We start from the raw sequence: 14,539 nt of genomic DNA on the forward strand, positions 1-14,539 counted from the left end.
TATTTATGTATATTTTAAGTGAAAGATTAGAGGTAATTCCATGATTTTATGTTATATTACAAATATATGAATAGTGGTATGACGATTTGTGCAAGCGCATACCCTTCGCTCCTATTACCGCACGCCCCGGACTATAGTAATATGACATTAGTAACATTAGTTCCTCAAACTATTTCAGAACAGACTTATGGTTCAGCTGCAGACATTGTCATGGTTACATGGGGAGGATCCACATTTCTGGACGAGGTCTAAAAACCAGAGAGGTGCAAGTCCATGCAGTTGATCCTTACTGGTGGTACATGAGCTATCATCAGCTGTTCCTCAAGATCTTGAAGCTGTTTCTTTAGCTCCGTGTTTTCTGTTTCCAGCTCTTGAATCTGCAAAAACAGGTCAACAACTGAGTGCCGTTTCATAATTTAAAGCCCCAATATGTAACTGCCATTAACATTAACTATAAAAATCCAATCTGAAATGTATCTGACCACATACAGTTTGTGTAAATTCTCATGTGATCTTTTTTTTTTTGTGATCAAATTTTTATTTTGTTTCTTTACGGTGTAACAATAATAAATCATATACACATACCCGCATGTATCACATTCATATGTGTCCATACATCTCCATAACATAATATGTTGCGGACATTGTAATTCAAGAGAGAGAAAAAAAAAAGAAAGAAACCTAACATTTTATCCCACCCTCCCCTCCCCACCCTAGCTTACTCCCTTCCCCTCCCCTGGCTGGCTTCGGATAACTCCCTATGCATGCCTACATAATACCTAGGCATATAGCATAGGAGAAAAATAATAATAAAAAGAAAAAATAAATAAATAAAAAGAAAAAATGAAAAAAAAAAAATAATAATAATAATCTAATCAAATAATAATTGTCATGTGATCTTGATGAATTTGACTTGCATGAAAGTAAACTTTTTTAGAAGCTGTATCTTAATTCTAACTCAAAATAGAATTCTTCTTAACCGCAGTTTTTTAAAATCACTACAAATGCAAATGGACCTCAAAATACATGCAACTCTCATCCCGTCAGTCCGTGAATCCAAAGTTCAGACACATTTCAGAGTGGCTGAAATGTCTTCAACTTAATAAATCACTATGTAAACAAAACCATTGGAGAGGCGGCGCTCTTTCAGCAGGGCACAGCATAATGAAATTATGGATTTAATTGGACCTCAAACAATAACAGTCATTATTGACATCTTCATCAACATGGCTTAATTTTCCACACTGGATGATTTAAAACGATCAATAAAAACAAACTCTGCATTAATTAACAAAATTGACAACGTGCCACAATAGTGGTAGTGATTTTCAAAGTAAATGAACTTTTTATGTGAGAACAGACAAGCCGGAGCCACAGTGTGAAACTTACTCTCTTCTGCAGGGTTCCTATCTGTTTCCTCGTCTCCACGTCTTTGCCTCCAGACTCCAGGAACTTCTTGTACGCCAGGTCAAAGGCTTGGCCGATAGTTAGGGTTATCTCTTCTGCCTGCGACACAGGATCAAGAAAAGCCTCCTTGTGACATTATTCAGGCAAAAGTCATTAAATTGTCTACATTTAAAACTGTCATTGGAACTTAATTATATGCTGCTTTGTCTGTTTTATCTGTATCACTATGTCTGGTCTTTGCTCTTTAAAACACATTGTGATGAACCTGTTTTGCTAACCGCACTTTAAAAAGAAAAAAGAAATTGACTTGACTTAATGATGTCAATATATCAATGTCAATACTTCATTATTTGCACCATTAGTTTGGGTGAATGCAATCAAAGCTTTAATATAATGCTCTACACATTTATCAATGTTGAAAAATGGGTATGCACAATAAACACAATATCAACATATATAAGAGATTACAATACAATTAAACATTTACTATAATCTGCATGATAAATGGGGCAAATATTTGATTCCATGTGTCGTTGATAATGAATTCATGTACTGGCCAAAAACAAACAAACAAACAGTTAAAGGTCAAAGCAGAGGATTCTTACACATTTCTCACTGTCAAACACGTAGCAGAGGTGTTTGTTGGACTCTGAATCTTTGCAGATGAAGGTAAATATCCGTTTGTCGGTTTTGTCATCTGCACAGAAGGATATCCTATGTAACTGACAGTTATACTGCACATCCTGGAAGACAAACACAAAATATTCAGTAAAAACGGTATGCATGTTTGTAACATTTGACTTGATGAACAGATATGAATAGATGGTGCAAAGAGTCAAAACGGGTTCAGGCATCAAACAATCTCCCAGTCACACGGGTGAAATAGACTGAACTCACTTTTGTCTTGGGATCTAGTATCTTCACTCCATAAATGGAGATTTGCAATTCCACCTTAGGGGTCTTCTGTCCCTCCGACTTCTTGATATGCCTTTGAAACTGCCAAGTGGAGAAATTACACATGTAAAATTTATATTATGCGATCCATTCATTGCACTGGCTATAGTAAAGTATGATGGTAATAATTCCACTGAATGACTGAATGATAGTGTTTTTATACCAAAGCTGCTTAAATATTTAAGAGTAACAAATAAACAAGTGTCCATGACAGTGAAACTACATCTTATTAAAGAATCTCTTCCATAAGAATACTGTCATAGTACATGCATTAAAAAATATTAAACTCATTTAGCCAAACAGCAAGGTATTTTTCCTAGAATAAAAATAGTTCCGACCAACACACATTTTCTGATAACAAAAAAAAACACCATAAAAATGGCAAAGGCAGCATGTTATCTTTAAAGGGCAACAGAATCTGTGAAGGAAAATGCAATTATTAGGGCTTTGTATTTTCACAGAAGAGACAAGAGGAAATGAAACAAATCTGTCATCCAATTATTGTGTAGCTCTTTCAAGCATCGCCTAAAACAAATCTAAGTCGACATCTTTCACGGCTAAGGTGCCAACTGACAGAAATATTTACAAGACTTGGCGGTGAACTTAGGTCAATAACCAATGAAAATGTCTATTAAAATAAAAGGGGGAGGCTATATTGTCAGCTTGGGGGACAATGTATCATCGGACGTGACATCCAATAAGGAAATGGCCTTGCAGGAAGTCGACTGCACCCTGCGATTAGTTTCCAGACAAAACAAGAGATTATTAAGCGTCCAACATATCCAGGAAAAATGGGAACGATTCTAAAGAAGACCGCATCACTGCTCTAACCCAATTTTAAACTTAATACCCTTTAAGGACAGAGGAAAAAGGCACATTCTCATGCCAAGTTTGTGTTTTTTAGAGACCGTTCGAGACCATGTATAGAGAAAGTGTGTTGGTGTGAAAGCTGTTTTTGAACTTGGGCGCGATCCAGAAGAAGCAGACCGGGGTTCACATGAAAATGAGGGTCTGGGGTTCGCTTCATGCACACTGCGGTGCCGTCCACAGCAGGTGTGAAAGAAATCCACTCGACAGTCAGGAAGTAAATTACAGCATCAGTTTTAATAACAAAGGGTGTAGGAGTGTGCGTGGCTCAATTCTTACTGTACATATTCACTTATTATTACACAGTGCTTTAGTAGAGTTTTGTTGTTTTTTCATATAGGCTAGCCCACTAATATGATGGGGTGTGAGTGTGCCTGTTATCTGTAACTACTCCCATTAAGGTAGTTTATGTGTGTATCATATAATGAAATCAAAACATTTAGAGAGGAGGCGATACATCTGACTGGCTCATGGCGGCTCGTTGTGATGAGCTCACATTTGTGGTGCGAGTGCATGTACTATCTCACATTAGCCTGTGCTGTTACAAAACTACTCACTCGAGAAATACAGCAGGATCGTAGCAGGAGCAGGACCGTAAATGAACCCAGGTGTATTTGGTGCTCATTGTGAAAAGAACTGTGGCACCAAACAAAAACAGAACTAAGGTTTGCTTTCTTGTGCGTTTCCAAGCCTATGTTACAAGCGCAAGTGACAAAAAGTGATGTCGGTGATGTAGAGTGATACGCAAACGCACTGTGGTTCAGAAGAATTTTCAAGTGTGTGAAAGCAAACCTGCGAGGGTGAAAAACAGGGTTCTCAGGTTTGGACTCAAATAATGAACGCGAAAACGTGGGAAAACATGCTAAGACAGGGTGTCTCCAAGTTTCATCAAGTTAAATTTAAGACATTTGAGATCTAACATCAGTTTTGCACTTGAAATAAATGTAAAAATGAAAATAACTGTAAGCTCTCCGAATACAGAAAGAAACTGCATACAAAAAGAAACAAACAGCCTCTCTAACACTAACTTTAAGACTTAAAATTCTAAATGTAGCTAAATGTGTATTCAAGACCTTCTAGGGCCTTTAATTTAAGACTATTCAGGACGTTCAGACACCCTGTAAGAACAGGGAAAGGCCCACAGAGAAAGAGAAAGTAGTGAAAGAGGAGTGGTAGAGTGACAGGGGGAAATGATCTTACTTGATTAAGTGATAGACTAGCAATCACATTCAGTGACCTTGAATGGTGCAAGGTTGATAGATATGAAACCATTTGACCTGGAGCATGGACTAATGTCTTCCAAGGCTCTCTCTCAATTCTCATTTTTTGCAGCACCTCTTTTTCCACACATGATCTTTGGAACGAAGCCTAGTCTAATGCCAGCGTATCCAAGAAACCAACCATGGAGTCTTGCTCTCCAAATAGCCTTTCAAGATCAACTCCAATGTAACAAAAGAGATATGGGTTTGAAAAACAAGCCTCCCCCTACAAGAGGCCTCACAAATTCAACTGTTGGCAGGAGAAGACAGAGGAGAAGCCAGCAGGCGGAGAGCAGAGCCACATAACCAAGAAGCTGTGGGAAAGTTGTCTTCTGCTCAAGTACTATTAGTCTGGTTAAATGTTACTAAAGCTGGGGAGCGCTTGTCTTGAAAACTATTCAAGTAAAAGTGCTGCTCACTATAAAACAAAGTAAACAAGTACTTTTTAGTTGCAAAATTCTCCCCTTAAAATTACTCATGTTGGTGTGGTCCATGCAAATAACTTCATGGGTCATTATTAGGCCAAGGTTTACAGATGGTCCCTATTTAATCATTTTATTAAAGCCAGTATCAATTAAGGGAGGCAGGATCCAGAGTGGAAAAATTGAAGTTGTAAAATAACCCATGTTGGTGTGATACTTTCATATGTCACTATAAGCCCAAAGTTTGGGGATGATCCTTTTTTCGTTGTATCAAGTCCAGAATGGTGTTGAAATCAAAGCTGACAAAGTAAAAGCAGGGCAAAATACCGAAAAAGATTATTAAGTAAAAGTATGGATTTCAGTCTGAGTAAAAGCAAAAATGACAGTCCCAAATGCAGCTGCAGGTACTTTTCATCTCTGCCTTAAAATGTGCAGTCAACAACAAACAACAAAGTATTTTACCATGCACTGAAAGGATTCAGACCCACATACATATTTAATGTAAAGAAAAAATGGATTGACACCTGGTGGAAAAACGCACTGTTCATTCCAATCCATTTTGCTGTTGCTGTTTGGGTAAGATATGTAAATATGAAACGGGTCTGAAGCCTTTCAGTGTGTGGTAGGATACAGTCATTACTCCCGCTCTAACCAGCATCTGGGACAGCCGCACAGCATCCACATAGTTAATTTGTAAGCACACACTGCTAAAAATAAACCCTATGCCAGTGTTTATTTAAGTTCACACCCATCAGTTTTGATAGTTCTGAACAGCCACCCCAGAGTCATATCAGCTCTGTGAGCGCATAAACAACTCTCCAATCAACATTTGTCAACTCCAAATAACTGTCACTGGAAAATCAACACTGGAAAATTTGCTGTGCGCTGCTGTGCATTGGGGCATCTGCAACTTATGGTGCAGTCAACAAGTTGTGCCCACTAAGATGGGAAAAGAAGCCAGTGAGCTCTCTCCTATATTGACTTACCTACACTTGAGTAACTGAGATGTCTCCTTTACAATTTGTCAACCGGGAAAAGTGCTACACTGGTATTTCAAGTTCAAACACTCACATGTATTTGGGTGTCAAGGTTTGAGGGTTCAAGCCAAGGGATTTAATGCAGATATCCATCTTTTTGTTTTTGTTTTTAACATTTATCTACCCAGGAAGGCTGACTGAGCACTGCTACTCTTTATCTGCAACCCACTGCTTCACCGACAGTTACATACATTCACACTTGGGAGCTGTCCTTCTGTCCCAAACACTGAGCAACTCCCAAGGGCACTTTGATGGTAGCTGATGAGGGAGGGGGAGCATTCGTCATTCCCTTCCCCTGCCCGGACTTTCCCAAATCCAATCCGGTCACTCATACAAACCACTCATCCAGTCACAAGTCTGCTTTCCTAACCTTGAGGCTCCCACTGCACCCATACACAGCTCATACGCAGGACTAACCGTACCTTTAGCTTTCTGACTGCATCCTTTACAACTTCTGTGCCTTTCGGGGCCTCAACCTCTGTGTTTCCAAGGAACTGGAAGAGAAAAAAAAAAAGAAAATACATTAATGGTATGACAGAAATATGACAAAGACATAAACATAAGAGGAGATTTGTGTCTACAATACAGCAAAAGTATAATGAAGGGCCACACAGGTGTTAATTAGAAACATGCCTCCACCAGACATAAAAAAAACATGATTTCATAAATCTGGTAAGTATCATTAGTAAACGGCGGGATACTCCTTTGATCTTGAAATTTAAAAAAAGGAGTGAGAACAGATTTCTATTTGATTTCTATCAGATTGCATCTAAATATTATGCATAAAAGATTAGCACCTTTACATTAGCATAACAAAGAGGTGATATTTGATTCACTATCATCTTGTGTTTGTGCTCTTCTAATTAGAAGTTCAAATGAATGTAGATTGTATTTGTATGAGAATATTCATGCTCACATCTCTCACAGAAATGAAAGAGCCACATCAAATATTACAGAACATCATATGCTAAGGTAACACGCCATATGCTTTAGGGTAGACACATTCATGTACAAACGCACAAAAGCAAGCAAGCCCGCACACACCAAAACACACACACACACCCACACACATACACACTTCAGATGAGGCAGCACTTCTGCGATTGTCCAACAGATGGAGCCATTAACCTTTAGGCCTGAACATGGCGCTTTCCATCTGGCAGGAACACCAGTAATGGTTCCAGTCAGACTCTGCCTGACTGCCTCCAGAGCTCAACTTGTGCAGCCTGCCCCAATACCAGACTTCATAAACACTGGTGTCAGCCCCTTAAGGCTTGGGAAAAACAAGACAACAATTCGTCCCACTGGACCAAAACAAACAGTTCAGTCAAGCCGAGATGAATCATCTCTATTCTACTGCAAATTAAAATCCCTGTGAAGAAATCCATGACTTGGCTTTGTTCGTGTCCGTTTTATTTTCAAACTTGGCTTGCAGAATGCTGTCCCTACATATGCTGAATGTACAAAATATTGGGGGCATCTTTGCGAGTGGCAGCTCATTTTGTACAATCCACATCTCAATAATCTCAAAGCTTAAAAATCCTTCTCCAACTCATCTGCTTCTCTTCATCTGCATCTCCCCCTTGCTCTCGGGAAATAAATAAGGGATAATAGTTTCACAGTATGTGGAGTGATGCTTGTAGTCTACAGGACACAGCATGTCTCGCATCTGTTTGCACTGTATTTGCGGTCCTTTTGTCATTGTAACGTGAGTCAGCATGCACAGTGACACTCAGCAGGTTCTCAATATATCACTGGACCAATGTCAGCAGGACAAATGCCTGGACATTTATTGCACTTAGCAATTAAAGTGATTCTGATTCCGATAAGTCATGAATCAAAGAGTGTATCTGTGTCAGCTATAAAGAAATGCAAGTTACTGATCACTCATAGAGCATTATAAAAACAATAAAAAAAGATGTGTAAGTAATTGTAACTGCACATTATTGTTAAAACAGTCAATTTAATTCCATGTCCAGATGGAGCCTTAAAATTATGTTCACATTTTCACTGTGATATGCGATGAGCTGGGAAACAATACCAAAAAACTGCAGTTATCGATAGAACTGGAAAATAGATGGAGGCCTGATAGGAAAGTGTCAGCATATCGCACCGGTGTGACAAATGTACTCCATGGACACTTAAGGACACGTCTGGGAACAGCTGTAATTCAAGTGAGACGGAGCTGACAGATGCCCAGAATAGAAAGGAGTAGCACTTGTTCCTGACCAGTGCATTCTGGGCTACAATCGGGGAGGTTTCACTCGGCAAACCAAGCCTGGGGGCTCATCCATCACTTGGTGCATGCACTCGAAAGAGGGACCGCTCCTGCCCCCAGCTCCCTGTGGTGAGGTTTCACCCATTAGTTTAAAGGGACAGTGCACTCAAAAATACAAAACATTAAAAAAAACATGCAAATGACACATACTAAAGTTTGATCTGATAAGTTCACTCCAAAGAATGTCCTGTGGCAAGTGGGGATGGCATTTTTGAAAACTACACTCACTGGCCGCTTTATTATGTACACCTCTCCATTTAGACAAACATCTCACTACTCCAGACAGCGAGTCGGGTGTAAATAAAGCATAAGCATAAGAGGTGTAATTACTTTTCGACAATGTTAGAATGGGCAAGATGTGGTATGATCGATGGTCAGCATCTCAGAAATGGCCGACCTCCTAGGATTTTCACCCACTGCAGTGTCTAGAGTTCACTGAAAATAGTGCAATAAACAAAAAACATCCAGACAGATGCAGTCCTGAGGGCAAAAACGTCTTGTTGATGAGTTCAGAGGAGGGCGAAAACACTTTGTTGATGAGAGAGGTCAGAGGAGACAAATGCAAATGCAAATAACTGCTTAGTACAACAGGGATGAGCAGAGGGGCATCTCAGAACAAACAACTGGTCGAACTTTGAAACAGATGGGCTACAGCGGCGGAAAAAACATTCCAGGTTCCAAACTTGTCAGCTAAGGCCGAAAACAAGAACCTGTAGTGGGCATGTGATCACCAAAATTAGACGACTGAAGAGTGGAAAAACGCCACCTGGTCCGACGAATCCTGGTTTCTGTTGATGGCAGGGTGTGGATTTGGCACAAACATGAATCTATGGATCCATCCTGCCTGGTGTCAACAGCACAGGCTGGTGGTGCTGGTGTAATGGTGTGGGGAAAGTTTTTCTTGGCACACATTTGGCCCCTCAGTACCAGTGGAGCATCATTCACACACAGCATGTCTAAACATTGTCGCTGATCAGATGCATCCCTTCAGGGCCACAGTCCACCCTTTGTCAAACGAATACTTCCAGGAGGACAATGCAGCATGTGATGAAGCACACATCGTCTCATGATGACTCCAGGAACATGACAATTGACAAAAACAACCAAATGACATGAACAATTAAATCTAAAAAATTTGATATGCAATATGAACTTCTGCAATTTCAGTTAATTGCTTAAGAGAGAGAGGCATCCAAAATGGATTTCTGAACAAGGTGTTTTAGAGCTCCAGGTAATCTTTGGTCCATGAATCAAATACAATATTCAGTAAGTCCTTCACACTGCCATCTATTTTTTTTGACAAAATCACTTTTCTTTAAACAATTTTAAAGTTCTAAAAAATGAAGGACAAGAAAAACTTGTGATAATAGATGCAATATTCTATCAAATAATTGCAATTGATTTTTTGTCAGTATCTTTCAGCCCTGCATGACAGTGACTTTAGTATACTCCAATGACCTGCACAGTCCCTAGATCTAAACCCAATAGAGCACCTTTGGGATCAGGTGGAACGGGATGTTCACAGCAAGAATGTGCCGCCAAAAAAACTGCAGAAACTGAGTGATGCTGTCAACGTTTCTGGCACCTTGTTGGATCCATGCCTCGAAGAATTCAGAAGGCTGTTCTGGAGGCAAAAAGGGGGGTCCTACCTTGTACTAGCTGGGTGTTCCTAATAAAGTGGCCACTGAGTGTATATTAAAACCATATTGAGTGCTCCAAAACAAGAAGAATAGTCCAAGCACTCTCGCAGAACTTCCGCTGTCTCATTCTCTCCAATTCTTTCAGCGATGACTCATGTACTTAGATCTCAGCAAAATTCGGAGGACACCAACTCATCAGTGAGAGCTGGGGAATTGACAATATGCTTTGATTTCAGAGAACCGTCTCCTGTCAGTTCCCCCTGCCTCTTTGCTGCGTACGAAAAACTCCAGCAGGATGGAGGATGTGGTAGTTTGGACTTCTACCTCAGTTCAATAATTACATTTCTCAGGCACGGGATGCATGCTGACAGGTTCTCTGCCTCATATGAGAGTAAGTCTTCGCTGAAAAGAAGCAGAAACCCGGCCTGACAGGGAACTGCTTCCCAAGAGGGACAGTCTTCCTTTAAGAAATGTTTGTTGAAGATCTGACAGAGGCTAAAAAACTCTGTTTTTAACGAGCCATGTTTCCAGTCATAATTGAATGTGCCATTTCACAAGTTATTCTCCTGTCAAAAGCATCCAGTGTGTTGGGCGATATTGACTGAAGATACTTTAGATACATCCCAAACAAACAAAACAAACAAACAAACGCGAGTAACTCTTTCAAATTAAATGTAGACCGGGGGTATTTTGCCCCACAACAACACCAGACAAACAGCTGTTCTGAAAGGTAAATAAGGCATAACATTCCTTTGATGACTTATACATACGGCGCGGTGGTACACAAAGAAAATCCACGTCAATTAACAATGTAAATTATTTATTTCACATGCATTTCAAATGAAGCACTACATGCATGATGTAAAGGGCTACAGGGCATTGAGTCGTACTGGTGGCTCCATCCGTTGCCGAGTGGGAGAACTGCAGGCAATTTCAACCCGAAGCGACGAACCTGGAGATAGCTGAGCTCATTTGCTGGAGGTCACCAGAGAAAATCGGCTGCTACACTCTGGAGAACTGCATCCTGGGAAGTACTGGCTTTTTTTTTTTTTAATGGCGGGGGGGGGGGGGGGGGGGGGGGGGGGGGGGACTGACACTCAGCTGAGCCCTAAACCCTAATTGGGAGTTTGGCGGTCTGATTAACCTGACAGCAGCCTGGGCCAGAGAGGGACCAAACAAGCACAAAGGTAGAAGCTTCAAAGGAGGTTGTTTTTTTTTTTTGTTTCTTTCTTTCTTCTTGCTCAGTTCTATTCTGTTCCTTTCACAGTAAAAGCCCCTGCTCATCGTTTTGGTGTGGAACTTCATCTCCGGTCTTCATGTGTTTAATTATTGTACTCATTATCACCATTAATGAACGTGAACCGTTAATAATTGCACACCATTATTGTTCTGTTCCTGTATTTTCTTTTATTGTGGTCGTAGTCTGTCGGAAAACATGTGCTGCTACCGATCTTGAGGGTTTTAAGCTCGATGGGACCTCCTGGTTAAATAAAGGTTAAATAAAAACAAAGCAAAACAACAACACACTGCTCTTATCATTCTCACTACAATGAGAAAATGAGATGGTGATACATACCTTGGCATTGTAGGCTATGTAATGCTTGGCTAGTGCCTCTGGGGTATGCATCCATGATTTATCTGAAATGATAAAAAACAGCAATAAGAGTCTCACTCAATAATGAAGGGATACAGGTGAATACAGATAAGCCCCATCAGTGGTTAAATCTCACACAAGCTAAAGTGTGAGACATGAATGCTAAAACAATTGTGCCAAATTTTGACCGTCACAGAAAAAGGCAGGAATTGATTAATCATGTGATTTGTGTTTTAAAAAGGTGCATTTTCTATAGATGAAAAAAAAAAAACATTACATTACACTACACATTACACAAATAGTTGCTTAAAAGTTACGTTAGAGACACAAAGGCTCATCAAGATAAAAATGAACAATGAGAGGACCAGAGATCATAATGGCTCCTCGACAGCACAAACCAAAGCATCCCATTATGCAGTTTTCAGCATTTCTTTCATCAACTACTGATTAAAGATTTTTTTTCCTTTCTTCATTTCCCCATTTCATGAACGGCTTATAAGCGTGTTAATGAATCTTGTGACAAAAGATGCATGACTGTGACCTTGGGGCACTCAACTCCTGTAGGTTGATTATTTCAATCAAGACTTTGCGAGGTGCGAACAGTGTGAACCGTCTTCACCATACCCTCTTCATAAGTGCACTAATGACTTTGTTTATGTTGATGTTGTTGGTTAAGTGGTTTGATGAATTCAAAGTCTATTCTAATTACTGTTGATTTGGTGTCCCACATTTGCTTAATTGTGATTGCCTAGCTTTCTGATCTACCGTATCATTACAGTGAAACCAATAAGCATGCTCTTGACTTGGGAAGGTAGACATGTTTTAATCTTTTGGTAATTTGTTTTGTTAATAGGAAATAAAAAGGGGGAGACAAGGCAACTAGCCAACCACTAATACACAAGACTTCCTTATGGCAGTGTCAGCCTTTACAACGTCATTTCAATTTTTCAGATACAGCATGGTAGACTGAGGGGCTTTTCTTGTATTTGAATTATATCTTAAGTTTCACAGGTTTTAGTTTACCTAGCAGCTATGCAATGGGATTAGCCCTGCCCACACCTAGCACCTCAAAAGTGCAATCAATTTCCTGGAGGGGATTTTGGACGAAAGCTGATGGAGGGATGATGCATCTCCTCCTCTGCTCTAAGACATAACTAAGCAACTAAGCAACTCTAACTATGAGAAACGAGGGGAGGAAGGAGGAGAGCACAGCGGCGAGGCAGGTAGGCTGACATTTCTTCTAGGCGTCAGCACAGCACTGCTCTGATTAAAGCAGAGGGGAGGGGTGGCGGGGTGGATGTGACATACCTCTTCCTCTCACTTCGCTGCATAAAGTGGCTACTAAGTGCGCACAAAAAAGTGGGGAATGACACCAGGGGCTGTTGGAGTCACCCCAGCGGGACATAAACTGTTGGTGCGTAAGGATGCGTCTGCATCTGAAGGTCAGACTGTGTGTAGTTGAGTCGTCAGGCTGACAGCTGGAGGGGTCATGTGTTGTGTGGAGAGCCGCGGATGATGTAAAATAGAGGGGATGACAGCCTGTGAAGTCTCAGTGCCTGTCTGTCACAGTGTACTGGAAAATTGCTGCCCAGAACAAGAGTACATGGCTTCTCAACACTCTGCTGTGAGACATATGCATGTGCAGAATTCACAGTTTAGGACGTGCCAAAGCATAAAGGTCACAAGACCTTAATGAATGCTACACTCCAGTAACCAGTAGCCATTTGCTGCCTTTGTCATTTTACCAGTGCTTTAACTGTCTGTTTTGAAATTCAAAATTGATTGTCTTATAATTTTCCAACCCCCCTCGTTTACAAACTAATTAAAACAGTGGGCAGTGGCCATAGAGGGACCACATTTAGTTTTTTGTCCTTTTGTTTTTACACGGGTAAACAATGGCCATTTAATCTTAGATCTGTCTTGTTTATCCTGGCTGATCTATTGGCAAGTCTGGGGACTGGTGTCTAAAATACTGCTACCAGTATTTCAAAGCCCTCTAGATATCTGTTCTAATTAAACAGAGTAGACAGATATAAATGGCTAATCGTTTGGTAAAAGAAACAATGGATTGCCTCTGACTCACAATAAAGGATCATTCCTAGGCGATAAAACTAAAACCAAGCTATGGAGAGGTCATGGCCTTTATCTTCCTGAACTACAGACTGCACAAATACTCAAACGTTCATGTTTTGCAGTGAGCAGACCTGGTAGAAAAAATTCCTTTGCAGACCCAACAACCTGTGTGGTGGTACACTAGAGAAAATAGAAAGAAAAAAAACACCTCCAGCACACTCTGCTGTTACACAGATTGTGAATTTCTTGATGGTTTGGTCTATCAGACCTTAATCACAAATAAACCATTCCTTTTCTAGGAGCCAACAGCTGTCTTTTGCTTTCTCTCACCCTTCTTCGATTTTGGACCAGGCTCAACCGTGAATGCAAGCATCGGGCGCCTCTTTTTAATGGGTGTTCTACTGATCCCTCATTGATCTCAATGAGAGGGGCATCCAAAGAAAATGATCTAGTGCAATTATCCAAAATCCTCCACTTAACCAGAGGACAGTTCACTTGTACCAGAGGAAGAGTAATGCAGCTGTTTATGACAGTCTAAATGAAGAGAAAATGTGGGCATTTCCCACTATAAAAGATTGAGAGAAATCTTCATGAGTGGACAAACTGTATGTATAACAGTGCATTCATTTAACTCCTATTATTAAGTGTTGTTGTGCACAGTCACAGGAAACCTCTTTAGGATTCTCCAGGCTTAGACATTGCCTTTAGACCTTGAGTGCTGCATTGTGCTGTAAGTGCAAAGATGTCAGCATGCACAATTTTTCTATAGGGCCACAAGATGTGGGCAGGCAATAGCCTAATTCACTGCAGCGTTCAATCAATGACGGACAATGAATTTGCTGGGCATGCACTGTTCTCCATCATGCAGTTAGCTGCTGTGCAGAGCAGCACTTCCCTCACCACAGATCCAGGCCCAGTGAAACCTATGCTGGTGGTACTCGGAGGGAAAGAGTTTTACCGACTTTTGACCAGTGTTTGGACACAAAATCCATCCGGCTCCTGCAAGCA

The 14,539-nt window shown here is 40.5% G+C and overlaps 1 protein-coding gene across 4 annotated transcripts in view; it reads right to left on the reverse strand.

The window, feature by feature from the left end:
* The window catches only part of gulp1a (GULP PTB domain containing engulfment adaptor 1a), a 90,629-nt gene that overhangs the window by 5,311 nt on the left and 70,779 nt on the right, over window positions 1–14,539 (reverse strand). For all 4 annotated transcript variants that reach the window (XM_071900886.2, XM_078285894.1, XM_078285893.1 and 1 more), the window contains 6 exons: window positions 11,441–11,502; window positions 6,369–6,440; window positions 2,305–2,403; window positions 2,013–2,150; window positions 1,390–1,506; window positions 291–377 (listed from right to left, as the gene is read on the reverse strand). In XM_071900886.2, the coding sequence (XP_071756987.1) occupies window positions 291–377; window positions 1,390–1,506; window positions 2,013–2,150; window positions 2,305–2,403; window positions 6,369–6,440; window positions 11,441–11,502 (575 nt within the window). The remainder of the gene's footprint in view (window positions 1–290; window positions 378–1,389; window positions 1,507–2,012; window positions 2,151–2,304; window positions 2,404–6,368; window positions 6,441–11,440; window positions 11,503–14,539) is intronic.

The sequence above is a fragment of the Centroberyx gerrardi genome, chromosome 10 (genome assembly GCF_048128805.1).
Source record: "Centroberyx gerrardi isolate f3 chromosome 10, fCenGer3.hap1.cur.20231027, whole genome shotgun sequence".
Lineage (NCBI taxonomy): Eukaryota > Metazoa > Chordata > Actinopteri > Beryciformes > Berycidae > Centroberyx > Centroberyx gerrardi.